Raw genomic sequence first — 15,772 nt, 5'->3', positions numbered from 1 at the left:
GTGATGTTAGACCTACGCTTGTGATTTCGTGTTTCTTCGGCAGTTGGTGTTTCGAGCTACGAAATATCTACTATTTTTCTGTTTTACTTCTTTATCACTTTACTTTCACTTTATGTTTCTCTTTATTTTCTTTACTTTATTCCACTATTTGCTGTTTTTAGGACGTTTGTGCTTCCATCGGTGGAAAGCGTCATACCCTAGCATCTCTCGCAGTATGGGGCTTGGGTGGTGTTCCAGCTCTGCAAATTTGACCCTTATCTTGTCTGTCATCATTTCGGTGACTCTCACCTGTTGTAGTTCTCTGAACAGGAATCGTTCTGCGACGTACCTCGGGACTTTGGCTGCTTCTCTTAGGCTGCTGTTGTGTGCCGCTTGAATCTTCTTTTTGTGTGTTTTGCATACATATCCCCATGCGAGCGATGCGTATGTTAATACCGGTAATATTATGCTGTTTATTAATCTTAACCTCGTTTTTAGTCTTAATTTATTTTCTTGCCTGTGTGTCCTCTTAATGTTGCTCTCGCCATGTTAGCCTTCTGAACTGTGGTTTCTACGTGTTTTTGGAAGGTTAATCCTTTGTCCATGATGACTGCTAGGAATTTGGCTTCGTCTTTCCATTCGATGGGGTTGTTCTGCACCGTCAGTTGTTCTTCTGGTTGCTGTTTTCCTTTCTTGTACAGTACCGCTTGCGTCTTTTCGGAGTTGATGGCTATTTTCCACTTTACACTCCATTCTTCGATGTCATCTAATGCTGTTTGCAGTTTGGTCACTGCTATGTCTACGTTTCTGTGTTTGGCCGCTATCGCTGTGTCGTCGGCGTAGAGGCTCATGAGGGTGCCTGGTGTTCTAGGTACGTCTGAGGTGTATATTGTGTACAGCAGAGGGTGGCAGGACTGCTCCCTGTGGTACTCCAGCCTCCGGGCTCCCGATCTCGGACAGGACTTGTCCTATCCGAACCCTGAAACTCCGGCCGCCCAAGTACGAAGAGATCAGCCTTGTCATCGCCCCGCTGTACCCATAACCTCGCATTTTATATATGAGCCCCTTATGCCATACTCTGTCGAAAGCTTTGCTTACGTCCAGGAATGCTGCTCCAGTGTACTGCTTGTCATTGAATCCAGCTGCTATATACTCAGTTAGTTTGAGTACTTGTAGCTCGCTGGAGTGCTATGCTCTAAATCCGAATTGAGCTTCAGGGATTATCTCTAGTCTATTTGTTTCCGCTTGCAGTCTGCTGAGGATGATTCTTTCCACTATCTTGCTGATTGCTGGGAGTAAACTGATTGGCCTGTAGTTCTGCGGGAATGTGTGGTTCTTGCCAGGTTTTGGAATCATAATGACATGGGCCTCTTTCCATCTGTTTGGCAATATTTTATATCTTAGTATCGCATTCACTATGTTTGTAAAATACACTATAGCTCTTATGGGCAGGTATTTTGGGGCTCTATTTGTTATTTCATCTAGACCAGGCGCTTTTTTCGGTGAACTGTTTTTTATATGTTCGTTTACTTCTTCCGGTGATGTTGGGGGAATGATGTCTTCTGGATCGTCTGGTATTTCTTTTTGCTCTTCGACTTCTTCCATGAATTCTACGTCCTCGTCTGCGTGGTAGTTTAATCTGCATTCTCTTTCGAGTGTTGACCTCATCACCTCTAATTTTTCTTCTATGGTGTATACCATGCCGTTTTCTCCATGTAATGGGGGGATGGGTTTTCTGTCGCTTCTTATCATTTTCTGGAGCTTCCTAACGTTTTTCATGTTTGAGTCTAGTTCTTCCATCTCTTGTACATAGTTGTCCCATTTTTCGCTGCGGTGTTGTCGAAGAGCCGTGTTCACCTCTCTGTTTAATGTGTTTGCCCAGGTTTTGTCTACTCGGTTTATTGTTCTTCTGGCTATTTGCTTCTCTCTGTTCTTTTCCCTTATCAGGTCTTGTACTTCTAGTGGTATGTCTTTGAGCCTTCCCGTGTGGATCTCGACTTCTTCTTCTGTTGTGCTATTTCTAATTGCTTCTAGGATGATATTTTCTAGCTCTAGGACTTTTTTTTTCTATTTGTTGTGGGATATTTATAACTGGCACTATATGTATTCCTTCACTCACTAATCTTTTATAATTTGTCCACTTTAGTTCCTTTTTTATTCTTTTCGGCGGGTTTGTTTCTTCCCATATTCCTAGTTCTAGTAGAATAGGGTTGTGGTCTGTTGTTCCTTCGTTTAGGGCGATTAGTTCTGCTTGTAGTTCTAGGTTTTTAGCCACAACGATGGCAATGTGGGTGGGAAGTCCATTTCCTGGGAAATGTGTTGGTTCTTCTGGGCCCATTGCCACTCTGTCCTCGTTATTTTCTATGTAGCTATTTAGTAGTCGTCCGTTTCTATTCGTAGCTCTACCGTTCCAGTTGGAGGATCTTGCATTTAGGTCTCCTATTATTATCGATGTTTCGGCGATGTTTAGGAACGCATCTAGGTCATTGTCCATTAATGGGTCTTGCGGTCTAACGTAGGCTGATGTTATTCTGTCTGCGCCTTTAAGATTTTTCTGATTTCAATTAGAAGCATCAAATATGTCGTGTTAACGAACGACCTATCAGGATGCTTCAGTAGAGGTGGCAAAACATTTGCCTTGGGGGAGGTGGCGACTTTCAATAAAACACCAACCCCAAAGTATATAAAATAGAAATGTTAGAGTATAGGAAATCTAATGCTCACAATCTTATTGAAGGTTTTTATTAAAACAATTTTCAGGCGACCGGTTTCGGCGTTTACAGTTTATACGCCATCATCAGGCCTTTTAAGAAACTCAATAAGCTAAAATTCAGCTTTATTTTAGCTTATTCAGTTTCTTAAAAGACCTAATGATGGCGTATAAACTGTAAACGCCGAAACCGGTCGCCTGAAAACTGTTTTAATAAAAACTTTCAATAAGATTGTGAGCATTAGACTTCCTATACCCTAACATTTCTACAATGTGCTCATATCAGCAGCGTGTTCATCATTTTATATAAAATAAAAAGACATAGGAAATGACATGTGCAATAAGTTCACTTAATTTTCCTAACTGTCGAGTTAATTGGGCTGAATTTGTCTGTCTATAGTAAGTTGCATAAGCTAACAGATTTCAACGTGTAATAATCAATTTTAAACAATGTGTCTTTAATTCTGGACCGTGTTATGGGGGTAATTTCCCTATCCACCCCCCTAAATCTCCGCCACTATTCAGTAGTTTTCTAACGATAAGGTGGAACTGCAGATATGTTGGTATTGGATAAGTCAGAATCATTCATGAAAACGTGATAATTCTTGTGTCGCTCTAGCAACACATTGAAAATGAGTCTCTCTTCTTTCAATAATATACTCACGGACAAAAACATTGCATATTTTATCATCAATCGTTACTGTTTGTTTATTTTTTAAATTTCAAATGTTAATAATTTTTTTTATTTATTTATATATCTATTTATTTATTTGATGTATTTTAATTTATTAGAGATAAATAAATGTTTTTTTTGTGAATTTGATGGCCTTGGCCGAGCCAATTAGCCAGACATTAAATAAATGGTTAAAAATAGCCTTTATACATAAGAGCCGAGCGGGAGATACCCCTAAAATGACCAGGTACTGACCACGGAGGGCCGAGGGGCCCTCCGTGTTTTATTCATACTTTATATTTTCGAGTGTGCTGAAACCTAAAATGAGGTTTATTTTGAATTATATGTGGGAGAACATTGTCAAAATCGCAATTTTAACCTAAAAATAAAAAAAATCACGTTTTTTGCGTTTACCTCGCTACAACTCTGTGAAATTTTAATATTTTTTCTAAAATTTTTACAGTGTATATCACTAACATTTCTGAAGACAACGGTACTTGTTTTGAGCTTTAATTCTTATTCTGATAAAGGTTATAATTTTTTCAAAGGGAAAGGCACGGATTTGTGCATTGCAAAGCTTAATCGCAAAAGTGGAGTGACGAAATTTAAAATTTATCTTTTTAATCACGTTTATGTTAAAGTAGAGAGTGCAAAGAAGTTTTCTTGAAAATTTTTGATCAAAATGTTTTATAGAAAAAAAAAATAGTGCAACTTTTATTATCGACATTAGAAATCCCCGATATAACGGTTATTTTTCGAGATACTGACCATGTGTGGTAATTGGCCAATTTTGATCTTAGATTATGTTTTTCATAGTGCTGAAAACGATACCAGAGGATCCGGAAGACATTATTCCCCCAACATCACCGGAAGAAATTAACGAACATATAAGAAACAGTTCTCCGAGAAAAGCGCCTGGTCTAGACCAAATATCAAATAGAGCTCTGAAATACCTTCCCAGAAAAGCTATAGTGTATTTTACAAACATAGTGAACGCTATACTCAGATATAAAAGATTCCCAAACAGATGGAAAGAGGCCCATGTCATCATGATCCCAAAACCTGGCAAAAACCACACGTTCCCGCAGAACTACAGGCCAATCAGCTTACTCCCAGCTATCAGCAAGATAGTGGAAAGAATCATCCTCAGCAGACTGCAAGCGGAAACAAATAGATTAGAGATAATCCCTGAAGCTCAATTTGGATTTAGAGCAGAGCACTCCAGTGAGCTACAAGTACTCAGACTAACTGAGTACATAGCAGCTGGTTTCAATGATAAGCAGTACACTGGAGCGGCATTCCTGGACGTAAGCAAAGCTTTCGACAGAGTATGGCATAAGGGGCTCATTTATAAAATGCGAGGATATGGGTACAGCGGGGCGATGACGAGACTGATCTCTTCGTACTTGGGCGACCGGAGTTTCAGGGTTCGGATAGGACAAGTCCTGTCCGAGCTCGGGAGCCCGGAAGCTGGAGTGCCACAGGGAGCGGTCCTGTCACCTCTGCTATACACAATATACACCGCTGACGTACCTAGAACACCAGGGACCCTAATGAGCCTCTACGCCGATGATACAGCGATAGCGGCCAAACACAGAAATGTAGACATAGCAGTGACCAACCTGCAAACAGCGTTAGAAGACATCGAGGAATGGAGTATAAAATGGAAGATAGCCATAAACTCAGAAAAGACGCAAGCGGTACTATACAAGAAGGGAAGACAACAGCCAGAAGAACAGCTGACAGTGCAGAACACCCCCATCGAGTGGAAAAATGAAGCTAAATACCTAGGTGTCATCATGGACAAAGGATTAACCTTCCAAAAACATGTAGAAGCCACAGTCCAGAAGGCCAACATAGCGAGAGCAACATTAAGAGGACTCACAGGAAGAAAAAGTAAACTAAGACTAAAAACAAGGTTAAGATTAATAAACAGCATAATATTACCGGTATTGACATACGCATCTCTCGCATGGGGACAAGTATGTAACACCCACAAAAAGAAGATACAAGCGGTCCATAACAGCAGCTTAAGAGAAGCAGCCAGAGTCCCAAGATACGTAGCAGAAAGATTCCTGTTCAGAGAACTTCAACAGGTGAGAGTCACCGAAATGATGACAGACAAGGCAAGGGTCAAATTCGCGGAACTGGAGCACCACCCAAGTCACATACTGCGAGAGATGCTAGGGTACGATGCGTTCCACCGATGGAAACACAAACGTCCAAAACAGCAAATATTGTGAAATGGGAAAAATAGTGAAAACAGTGAACGGTTCGTAGCTCGAAAACAACAAGTGCCGAAGATAACGTAACACACGTAGGTTCAATACCACGATCACCTCAAGGTAAGACAGTAATAGAAAATTACAGAAGGGCGTAAGCCCCCAAAAAAATATATAAAATACAAAAAAGGCGTAAGCCCCCAAAAAAAATAAAAAACCAAAAAACACTCAAAAAAACTCGAGCAACAAGTCATTGGACAGAGCTCAATGGGGCTCGGTACAATGACTTGGGGCCCAAGCAAGCAATTTTAGTTTCCGCGGATAAGTAAGTAAGAAGATAAAGGCATAGAGCGCTTCACGCTGGCCTAGTTTTTTGCATTCGATTAGGGTACCACATGGAATCTTATTACCCAGGATTCCATTGTGAAGAGCACTTGGCTACGATAGTTGTGCCCCCATCGCGCATCAGCGTGCTATGGGGGGGGGAAAGGGATGGCCTGGGGCATTGGAGCGAGGTGGGGTGATCCCTGTTCATACTCGGGTCAAAACACCTCGCTCCAATGAATTGTTACACCCGAATGTACTTTTTCGATAGGGTGGACACATCCCACAGGTCGGGTTGAATCAAATTGCTTGCTTGCTTAGTGCTGAAAACGAAAATGAAATTTATTTAAAATTTTAGGTGGGGGAATATTGTCAAAATTGTAATTGTACCCTAAAAATAAAAAAAATTAAATCACGTTTTTTTGCGTTTAACTCGCTACAACTCTGGTCGATTTTAATATTTTTATCTAAGGTTTATACACTGTATGTTACTAATTTTTTTGAAGAAAACGGCATCTGCTTTAAGATTTTACTGTTATTCTAGTAAAAGTTATGAATTTTTTAAAGTACAAGGTACAGATTCTTGAATTGCAAAGTTTAATCGCAAAAGTTAAGACGCAAAATTTAAAATTTATCTTATTAATTACATTTATGTTAAAATATAGAGTACAAAGAAGTTTTTTGGAAAGTTTTAGTTACAAATGGTTAATAGAACAAAAATTGCGCCACTTTTAATATAGACGTTATACGTCCCCAAAATAGCGCTTATTTTTCGACATACTGACCATGGGAGATGAATGGCTAATTTTGATCTTATTTTATGTTTTCGATGGTGCTGACAATGAAAAAGAGGTTTATTTTGAATTTTATGTGACGGAACATTGTCAAAATCGCTCTTTTAAAAAATGAAAAAAAAAAAGTGAAGTCACGAATTTTTACGTTTAACTCTCTACAACCCTGTTCCATTTTAATATTTTTTTTTTAAATTTCTACGGGATAAATTTCTTACCTTTGTGAAGACTATGAAGGTAACTGTAGTCTTTCAGTTTTTTTTTGTAAAAGTTATGAATTTTAAAAAATTAAAGGTGCAGATTCGTGAATTGCAGAGTTAAATCACAAAAATTAAGTGATAAAATTTAAAATTTATGTATTTGATTACATTTATGTTAAACCATAGAGTTCAAAGAAGTTTTATGGGGAGTTTTAGGTCTAAATGTGTTATAGAAAAAATATGGTGCAACTTTTAATTTTAAGAAAAACGTGGTTTAACTTATTTTTATTTTTAGGGCAAAATTGCGATTTTGACAATTTTCTCCCACCTAAAATTCAAAATAAACTTGATTTTCGTTTTCGGCACTATCAAAAACATAAATTAAGACCAAAATTATCCATTCACCACCAATGATCAGTATCTCGAAAAATTAGCGTTATTTTGGGGATTTATAACGTAGATGTTAAACGTTGCACAATTTGTTTTCTATAAAACATTTTAATCCAAAACTTTCCAGAAAAATTTTTTGTACTTATGTTTTATTTTTCAATTTAATTTAAAATCTATATTTCAAATTTTGTCAGACAAATTATGCGATTAAACTTTGCAACTCACGAATCTGCACCTTGTACTTTAAAAGATTCATAACTTTTACTAGAATAAGACTAATATCTTAAAGTAAAAACCATTGTCTTCAAAAAAAGTGAGTGATATACAGTGTAGAAACTTTAGAAAAAAATATTAAAACGGACCAGAGTTGTAGCGAGCTAAAAGCAAAAAAACGTGATTTATTTTTTTTTATTTTTAGGGTGCAATTACAATTTTGACAATATTCCCCTCCTAAAACTTAAAATAAATTTTATTTTCGTTTTCATCACGGTCAAAAACATAATCTAAGACCAAAATTAGCCATTCTCCACCCATGGTCAGTACCTCGAAAAATAAGCGTTATCGCAAAGCGTCTAATGTTGACATTAAAAGTTGCACCATTTTTTTTCTATAAAACATTTTGGTCTAAAACTTTCCAGAAACTTCTTTGTACTCTTTATTTTAACACAAACGTAATTAAAAAGCTAAATTTTAAACTTCGTCACACAACTTTTGCAATTAAACTTTGCAATGCACAAATCCACACCTTTTCCATTGAAAAATTCATAACCTTTATCCGGATAAGAATAAAAGCGTGAAACAGGTACCGTTGTCTTCAGAAAAATTAGAGCTATATTTATACTGTAAAAATTTCAGAAAAAAATATTAAAATGGAACAGAGTTGTAGCGAGGTAAACGCAAAAAACGTGATTTAATTTTTTTTATTTTTAGGTTAAAATTGCGATTTTGACAATGTTCCCCCACATAAAATTCAAAGTAAACCTCATTTTCGTTTTCATCACCCTCGAAAATATAGAGTATGAATAAACTTAGCCCTTCGGCCCTCCGTGGTAAGTATCTCGAAAACTAAGCGCTTTTTGAGGGTGTCCCGCTCGTGTATAACCGAATATGCAATAATGTAACAAATTAACAAAGATTGCATAGTATGGAAAGTGTGCTTTGGCGACTTGACAATTCGTGTTTTGTAGAAATGTCAGTTAGAATACTTCTGTCAGTTGGACAGTTTTATTTTTCGATTCTGCAGTTTTCTTGCTGATATGCCACATTTAAGCGAGTTAGTGTGTGCTAGAATTGTTACTTTAAGAAATGAGGGTTACAGAAAAGAAGATATTGCGTGGATAGCAAATATCCATCAGTCGACTGTTTCTCGTATAGTAAAGCGATACAATGAGACTGGGGAATACAAACGGCGACCTGGTCAAGGACGAAAAAGATGAACAACGCCAAGAGATGACCAATATTAAAGATTTAAATCTTTGCGAAATCGTGCACTTACAGCTCCTTATCTCAAAAATGAATTAATGATCACAAGACAAGTTAATGTAAGTGTCAAAACTGTTGACTCAAAGACTTAAAGAGGTTGGTTTGAATCCAAAACGGCCTGCCAGACTTCCACTTCTTCTACCACGACATAAAACTCAAAGGTTGCACTTTGCAAGAGCCCTCGTTAACTGGAGCGAACATCAATGGAGCAGAGTTCTTTTCACAGATGAAACGAGGATATAATTATGGAAGCCAGATGGAAGTGATCGAGTATACAGAAGGTCTGGGGAACGTTGCGCAGAATGTAATCTTGTACAAAATGTCAGTTTTGGTGGCGGTTCCATAATGCTATGGGGTGGCATTAGTTGGGAGAGTCGTACGGAGCTTATTGAGGTGAATATTCGAATGAATGCTGACTGGTACATAAGGAACATCCTTGAAGAGCATGTTTTTCCTTATGCCGGCTTCATTGGGCATGATAACTTTGTGCTAATGCATTATAATGCCCGTGCACATACCCCAGGGACAGTCATACAATATCTTGAAGATGTTGGGGTTGAGGCTCTAGACTGGCTACCAATGAGCCCTGATGCAAGTCCCATAGAACATATATGGGACATCCTAAAAAGACGTATACGAGCAAGAAATCCAGCTCCAAACTCAATTGCAGAATTAAGAAATGCTGCACAGGAAGAATAGAATGGAATCGACTTCCGCAAGAAACCATCCAAGATATTCTGCGGGGCATGCCTAGTAGGATGCAGGCAATCATTAGAGCTAGAGGAGGAAATACTAGGTACTAAATTGTTACAATATTGCCTTAAAAATTGTTCTATTGTCGTTATTGTTTGTTTTTCTAATTAAACGTTATAATGCAAAATCAGACTATTTCATTAATTTCTCTACAAATTAGTTGTGACTCTGCAATATGCAAGTTTATTGACAATAAGTATACGTAGGATAGTCCAGCTCAACTTATTTGGCAATAAAAAGTACAAAATTTTTTATAAGGAAAAAGATATACTTCAAAAATAAAATATGCAATATTTTTGTCTGTGAGTGTAGATACTTTCATTCACTTGACCGTGAATTAGTGCACTTAACGGAAACTGAGCACCTGAATTTAAGGCCCGTATTCATAGTCGGTACTTCAGTCAGCGTCGATGCTCAAGGTCGACCTTGAACAAATTTGTGTTTCATAAACCGTTCTCAACGTGAAATGCGGTCTTGAAGAGCCAAAAAATGACACTAATGACAGCTGAGTCTCAAGTCGTCGATAGACCTACCTTAAGTCTGCGTTTCTAACCTAACTTTGTTTGTTTATGTTTGAATCTTGATTGAATATTAATTTTTTTCCAATTCAGTTCGACTTCCAGTCCATATTTTTTCGTTTTTCTAATTACAATAAAAAATGTATGAAGAAGTTGAAGAATTTTTAGAGTTTATTGATTGTGTTGAAGAAGAAAATCGTCCGGAAAATATACAAATTCGTGATAAAATTATATCTAAAATCCAATGGAGTTTTAATATTGAATTTCATCAGAGCATTAACTTAACCCTTAAATACTAACACCCCGTCTCTCAGACGGCATCGCTTGTCGAAAGTGGGACATTTCCTTTCCTAGAAAATTTTGAAGGTCGTCCATTGTAGTAAAAATGCCTTTTACAAAATTAGGCTTTTATTCACATAAAACTTGACAGTAGAATTAATTTGAATGACAAAACAATTAATCAATAAAATAAACAATGACAAAAGAATACTAAATTATACTACATTCACCCGGCCCTATTTTTGAACAAAATCTTGCAAATATCGTGGTTTATTTTTAGTTCTAGCTGATTTACGGCTAGATTGAAAATCTGAATTTTCCAATCTTGGTTCACGATTATCATCAGGTACTTGATTGGGTTCTTGAATAGATAAATTTTCTATTAGACAAGGCGGAAACGGCGGGTTCGTTGGGAAAAATATTCCCATGAGATATTTTTGCATAATCACATTCGTGAGACGTCCCAGAATAAAGTTCAAGAAGTCGCCCACGTGAAAAGTGGGCCAATTTTTTTTAACAATTTTTTTTAATCAAATTGCAAAAATCAATATTTTTGGCCCGCACTAATTTTTTTTAGGTTTTTTGGGCCATTCTGGACAAAGAAGGTCTCTTATAATTTTTCTCTAAAGTTGATCTTTTTCGAGTTATAAGCAATTTAAAATTTGAAAAACGCGAAAATGGCCATTTTTAAGACTTAATAACTCGGTTAAAAATTATTATTATGAAAGTCAGAAAGCGACTAAATCAAAGTTTAAAGTCTCCGCTACATGATCCTGAAGAAATCTGTGTCATTAATTTACTACTAAGCTGATATTTTTAATTAAAAACTATGAGCGGTTAGATCGTATTGACGCGGTTGTAAATGTGAGTGCGAGCAAGATGCACAATTGGACTGCTGGAATGGCTTCTCTCTCGCACTCAGCATTTACAGTGGCCGCACACATGCATGGCGCTTATTATTTTTATTTAAAAATAACAGCTTAGTAATAAAATAATGACAAAAATTTCTTCAGGATCTTGTAGGGGGGGCTTTAAACTTTGATTTAGTCATATATTGACTTTCATAATAATAACTTTTAACCGAGTTATTAAGCCTTGAAAATCATCATTTTCCGTTTTTTTCAATTTTAAATTGCTTATAAGTCGAAAACGATCAACTTTAGAGAAAAATTATAAGAGATCTTTTTTGTTCAGAATGGTCCAAAAAATTAAAGAAAAAATTGTTCGGGCCAAAAATATTGATTCTTGCAATTTGATTAAAAAAAAATTGTTAAAAAAAAATTGGCCCACTTTTCACGTGGGCGACTTCTTGAACCTTATTCTGGGATGTCTCACGAATATGATTATGCAAAAAAATCTCATGGGAATATTTTTCCCTTCGAACCCGCCGTTTTCGCCTTGTCTATATGTCCTCTGGTATTGATTCAGTAGTGGAATTCTCTAGTGTATTATTTGGACTTTCATTTTCATCTTCATCATTATCTTGATTCAATAATTTCAGGTCACCTCTAGGAGCTAAATGCTTCGTTGAAACTGTACTTTTCTTTCCGTTTGGATACTGTATTAAGGCGTAATCTGAATTGGCTTCTAAAAGATCAACCTCTTCAACTAAAGGATCAAACTTACTTTTTCGTACAAATTTTCTTAGTAATACTTTGTCTGAATCTTTAAGCCATGATGGAATAGAAGTTCCGCTAGTTGATCTTCGCTGATACGTAAACAAACGTTCATGAGGTGTACAATTGGTTTGCTGTACACAGTAAACTTCTTATAGAGTGCAGAGCATCTGGTAGAACAGTCTCCCATTTAGTGATGTCTAAATTTTTGGTTTTCAATGCTAGATTCACTGCTTTCCATATAATTCCATTGTATCTCTCGACTTGACCATTTCTTCCAGGGTTATATGGTGTTGTTCTACTTGAAGATATTCCTTTAGAGTGTAGATAATTAATAAATTCTTGTGAAGTAAAGCTAGTTCCCCTGTCAGAATGTGTATATATGCCGGCATTCCATATAAACAAAACATTTGATTCAAACATTCAATTACTGTCTGACTGGATGTATCTGAGCATGGAAAAGCCCATGGAAATCTTGAAAATTCATCAATGATTGTAAGCATATAAGAATTTCTAGAAGAACCGGGTATTGGACCTTTAAAGTCAATATTCAATCTTTCGAACGGAGCTGTTGATTTAATTAAATGTGTATCATCTTCTTTCTTATAAAATCTGGGTTTAATTTCTGCACAGATTGGACAAGAGGTAATTACGTGTTTAATTTCATCTAAAGAATAAGGTAAATTTCGAATTTTTACAAAATGGTGCATACGAGTAATCCCAGGATGCGATAAATCTGAATGTAATTGATATAACTTGCTTGTATTATTTATATTATTGCATATTCTTGATAGTGCATCAGCTGCATCATTAGCCTTTCCTGGACGATAGATAATATCATATTTAAAACAAGAAAGCTCCAAACGCCAACGCGAAATTTTTTCATTTTTGATTTTACTTGTATGGTTTGTATTAAACATGAACGAAACTGATTTCTGATCTGTGATTAGTTTGAATTGTCTTCCTAAAAGATAGTGTCTCCATTTTTTCAATGCTTCAACGCAAGCATATGCTTATTTTTCAATTGCAGAATGTTTTCGTTCAGAATCTGTAAGGGTACGTGAGAAAAAAGTAACGGGTCTTCCAGATTGACTCAGAGTGGCAGCAATAGCAAATTCAGAAGCATCAGTTTCAACAATGAGAATTTCTTTTTCATCAATTGTCCATAGAAGTGCATTAGCTATATCAGTTCTCAACTCCTCAAAAGCAAATACCAAGTCAGGACCTAATGGAAATTTCTTGCAATCTATAAGACCTCTAATTTTTGCTGAAAAATTATTAACCCATTTTGAGTAATGTGAAAACATTCCAAGTGCCCTCTGAAGACTTTTAGAATCATTCGGAACTGGTAAATTTAGTAGAGGCTTCAATCTGTCTGGATCAGGTTTCATTGTAGAGTTTTCTATTGTATATCCCAAAATATTTATAATTTTTTGATTGTAGTGACATTTATTTTGATTTAAAGTTAACCCATATTTTTTAACAGCATTTAAAAAATTCTGTAAATTTAAATCATGTCTATCTTGATCCTCACCACCAACTGTTACATCATCTAAATAAGCGTAAACACCTTGTAGATTTTCTTTTTTTATGATAGAATCAATGGCTCTCTGAAAGCATGATACTCCATTGGTAACTCCAAAAGGAATACGACGGAATTGGTAAAGGCCTCCACTTGCCTCGAAAGCTGTAAATGGTTTGTCAGATTCGTAAATTGGTATTTGATGATATGCGTATTTTAAATCAATTGAGCTAAAAATTTTATATTTTGCTATCTTAGACACCAGTGAATCAATATTCGGCAACGGATAAGCATCAAGTAATGTGAATCTATTTATTGTTTGAGAGTAATCAACTACCATCCGACGTTTATGATTTTCGTTTTTAGTTAGCAACACTTGGGCCCTCTAAGGTGATTTACTTTCTTCAATAATTTCTTCTTTAAGGAGACGTTTTATTTCTTGTTTAATAAATTCTTCATCTTCCTGTGAATGCTTGCGAGATTTAGTAGCAATAGGGTGACAATCTTCTGTTAAATTAGCAAACAACGAAGGTGGCTTAATTTTAGCTTCAGTAAGACAGCATATCTTAAGAGGTCTTCTTGGTCCTCCAAATTTAACTTCTAAGCTTTCATGTTGTTTCATAATATCTTGACCCAAAGTCACATCTGTACAAAGATTGGATAAAACTAAAACTTTTGTTTGATCATATTTTTCTTTATCAACCTGAATGTTTATTAAACAATAGCCTTGAATATTAGCTGAGAATGACATAGATGCCATAGAAACTTGGACCCCTTGTATTGGAAAAATTTTAAGCTTATTTTCAATAGCGATTTCATGATCTAAAAAAGTATCTGAGCTTCCAGTGTCTATTAAAGCGTTGGCATCAATTTGGTTAACTGTTACTTTGGCTATACATTTTGAAAGCGATTGAGGTGTTTCCATTGAAGAAGCGATTACCATTGTAGATGCATAAGTTGATCTCGTTTGACTTTTCTTTGATTGCATGCACATTTTAAACCAATGTCCAATTTTATGACAGTTTTGGTAAATCGCAGCCCTTGCTGGACATACAGATCGAGGATGTCTTGGATGTCCACAAAAATAACAAGTCTGACCAGGTTTTGTTTGAACAGAAGCTAAAGTAGTTTGTTCTGAATTTGGATGACTACAAGATGCTATATTATTTAATGCTGCATGATATGTATCAGATTGTTTTTGAGAATCTTCTAAAGATCTAGATTTAGATAATGCTTCGTCCAAAGATAAAGAACTAAACTCTAGTAATCTTTGACGTATATTAGATTGAACGAGACCATTAATAAAAGCATCACGAATATAGTAATTTTTATTTTCTTCTGAAGAAACTGCTTTAAAATTACAATTTTTAGCCAAAAGCTTTAACTGTTGAGCATACTGATCTATAGATTCGTTTATTTGTTGTTTTCTTGTAGCTAGAATATGTCTTGCGTAAATCTCATTTGTAGGTTTAATATACAATTCTTCCAAAATTTTGATAGCAGAAATGTATGTTTTTGCTTCGCTTATGTAATCATATACTGAATGTGAGACAAAATTGATTAAAAGCATGTACTTGTCTTTATCTTCTAGCGATTTTTCTGTAGATTTATTGCTTTCCAAAAAATTCTTAAATGTTTCGTACCAGTGTTTAAATTCTTTGGCGGCAGTTTGGGAGTTTGGATCAGCCTCTAGTTTATCAGGTCTAAAGTACTTCTCCATTGTATATTTGGTATATTTATGTGAATAAAATTGTAGTAAAAATGCCTTTTACAAAATTAGGCTTTTATTCACATAAAACTTATGTTTATGTGAACCGTAGTGACCGTAGAATTAATTTGAATGACAAAACAATTAATCAATAAAATAAACAATGACAAAAGAATACTAAATTATACTACACCCATTTATGACTTTTTAAATTGGGTTGTTCTTTAGTAGTATTGAATTCGGCAATTTGCTGCAGGTTGTTATTCGAAAGATATTTAGGCTCAAAGTGTGATTTCCGTCTAATAGACGGGGTGTTAGTGTTTGTGCCCAGTTCGTCATTACACATAATGTGTTCCAGTTCGTAAAAAAACATCAAATAAGGGAATAAACACTCTGAGAAAGCTCTTTTGAAATGGTTTGATGAGGTAGAAGATGACATAAGTGCAGTGAAATCATTTTGTGATGAAAATGTTGCCACTGACTACCATTGCTACAGTGTACTAACTATAGAGTACCTGTCAGTTTTTTTTTGTTTTAACATTTTTTAAAAACCTTTTTTTTTCATTTTTCTTACTCTTTGTTTAACTCGATTATAAATTTTTATT

General features: G+C 35.8%; 1 protein-coding gene across 1 annotated transcript in view; it reads right to left on the bottom strand.

The window, feature by feature from the left end:
* The window catches only part of LOC126890309 (uncharacterized), a 78,885-nt gene extending 63,706 nt beyond the window's left edge, over nt 1-15,179 (bottom strand). Inside the window, exon 1 of the mRNA XM_050659168.1 lies at nt 13,984-15,179. Within this exon, the coding sequence (XP_050515125.1) occupies nt 13,984-15,179 (1,196 nt within the window). The remainder of the gene's footprint in view (nt 1-13,983) is intronic.
* Nucleotides 15,180-15,772: the final 593 nt, after the last annotated feature.

Source organism: Diabrotica virgifera, chromosome 8 (genome assembly GCF_917563875.1).
Source record: "Diabrotica virgifera virgifera chromosome 8, PGI_DIABVI_V3a".
Lineage (NCBI taxonomy): Eukaryota > Metazoa > Arthropoda > Insecta > Coleoptera > Chrysomelidae > Diabrotica > Diabrotica virgifera.
The sequence above is the reverse complement of the archived record's forward strand: the minus strand, read 5'-3'. Positions and strand labels throughout refer to the sequence as shown.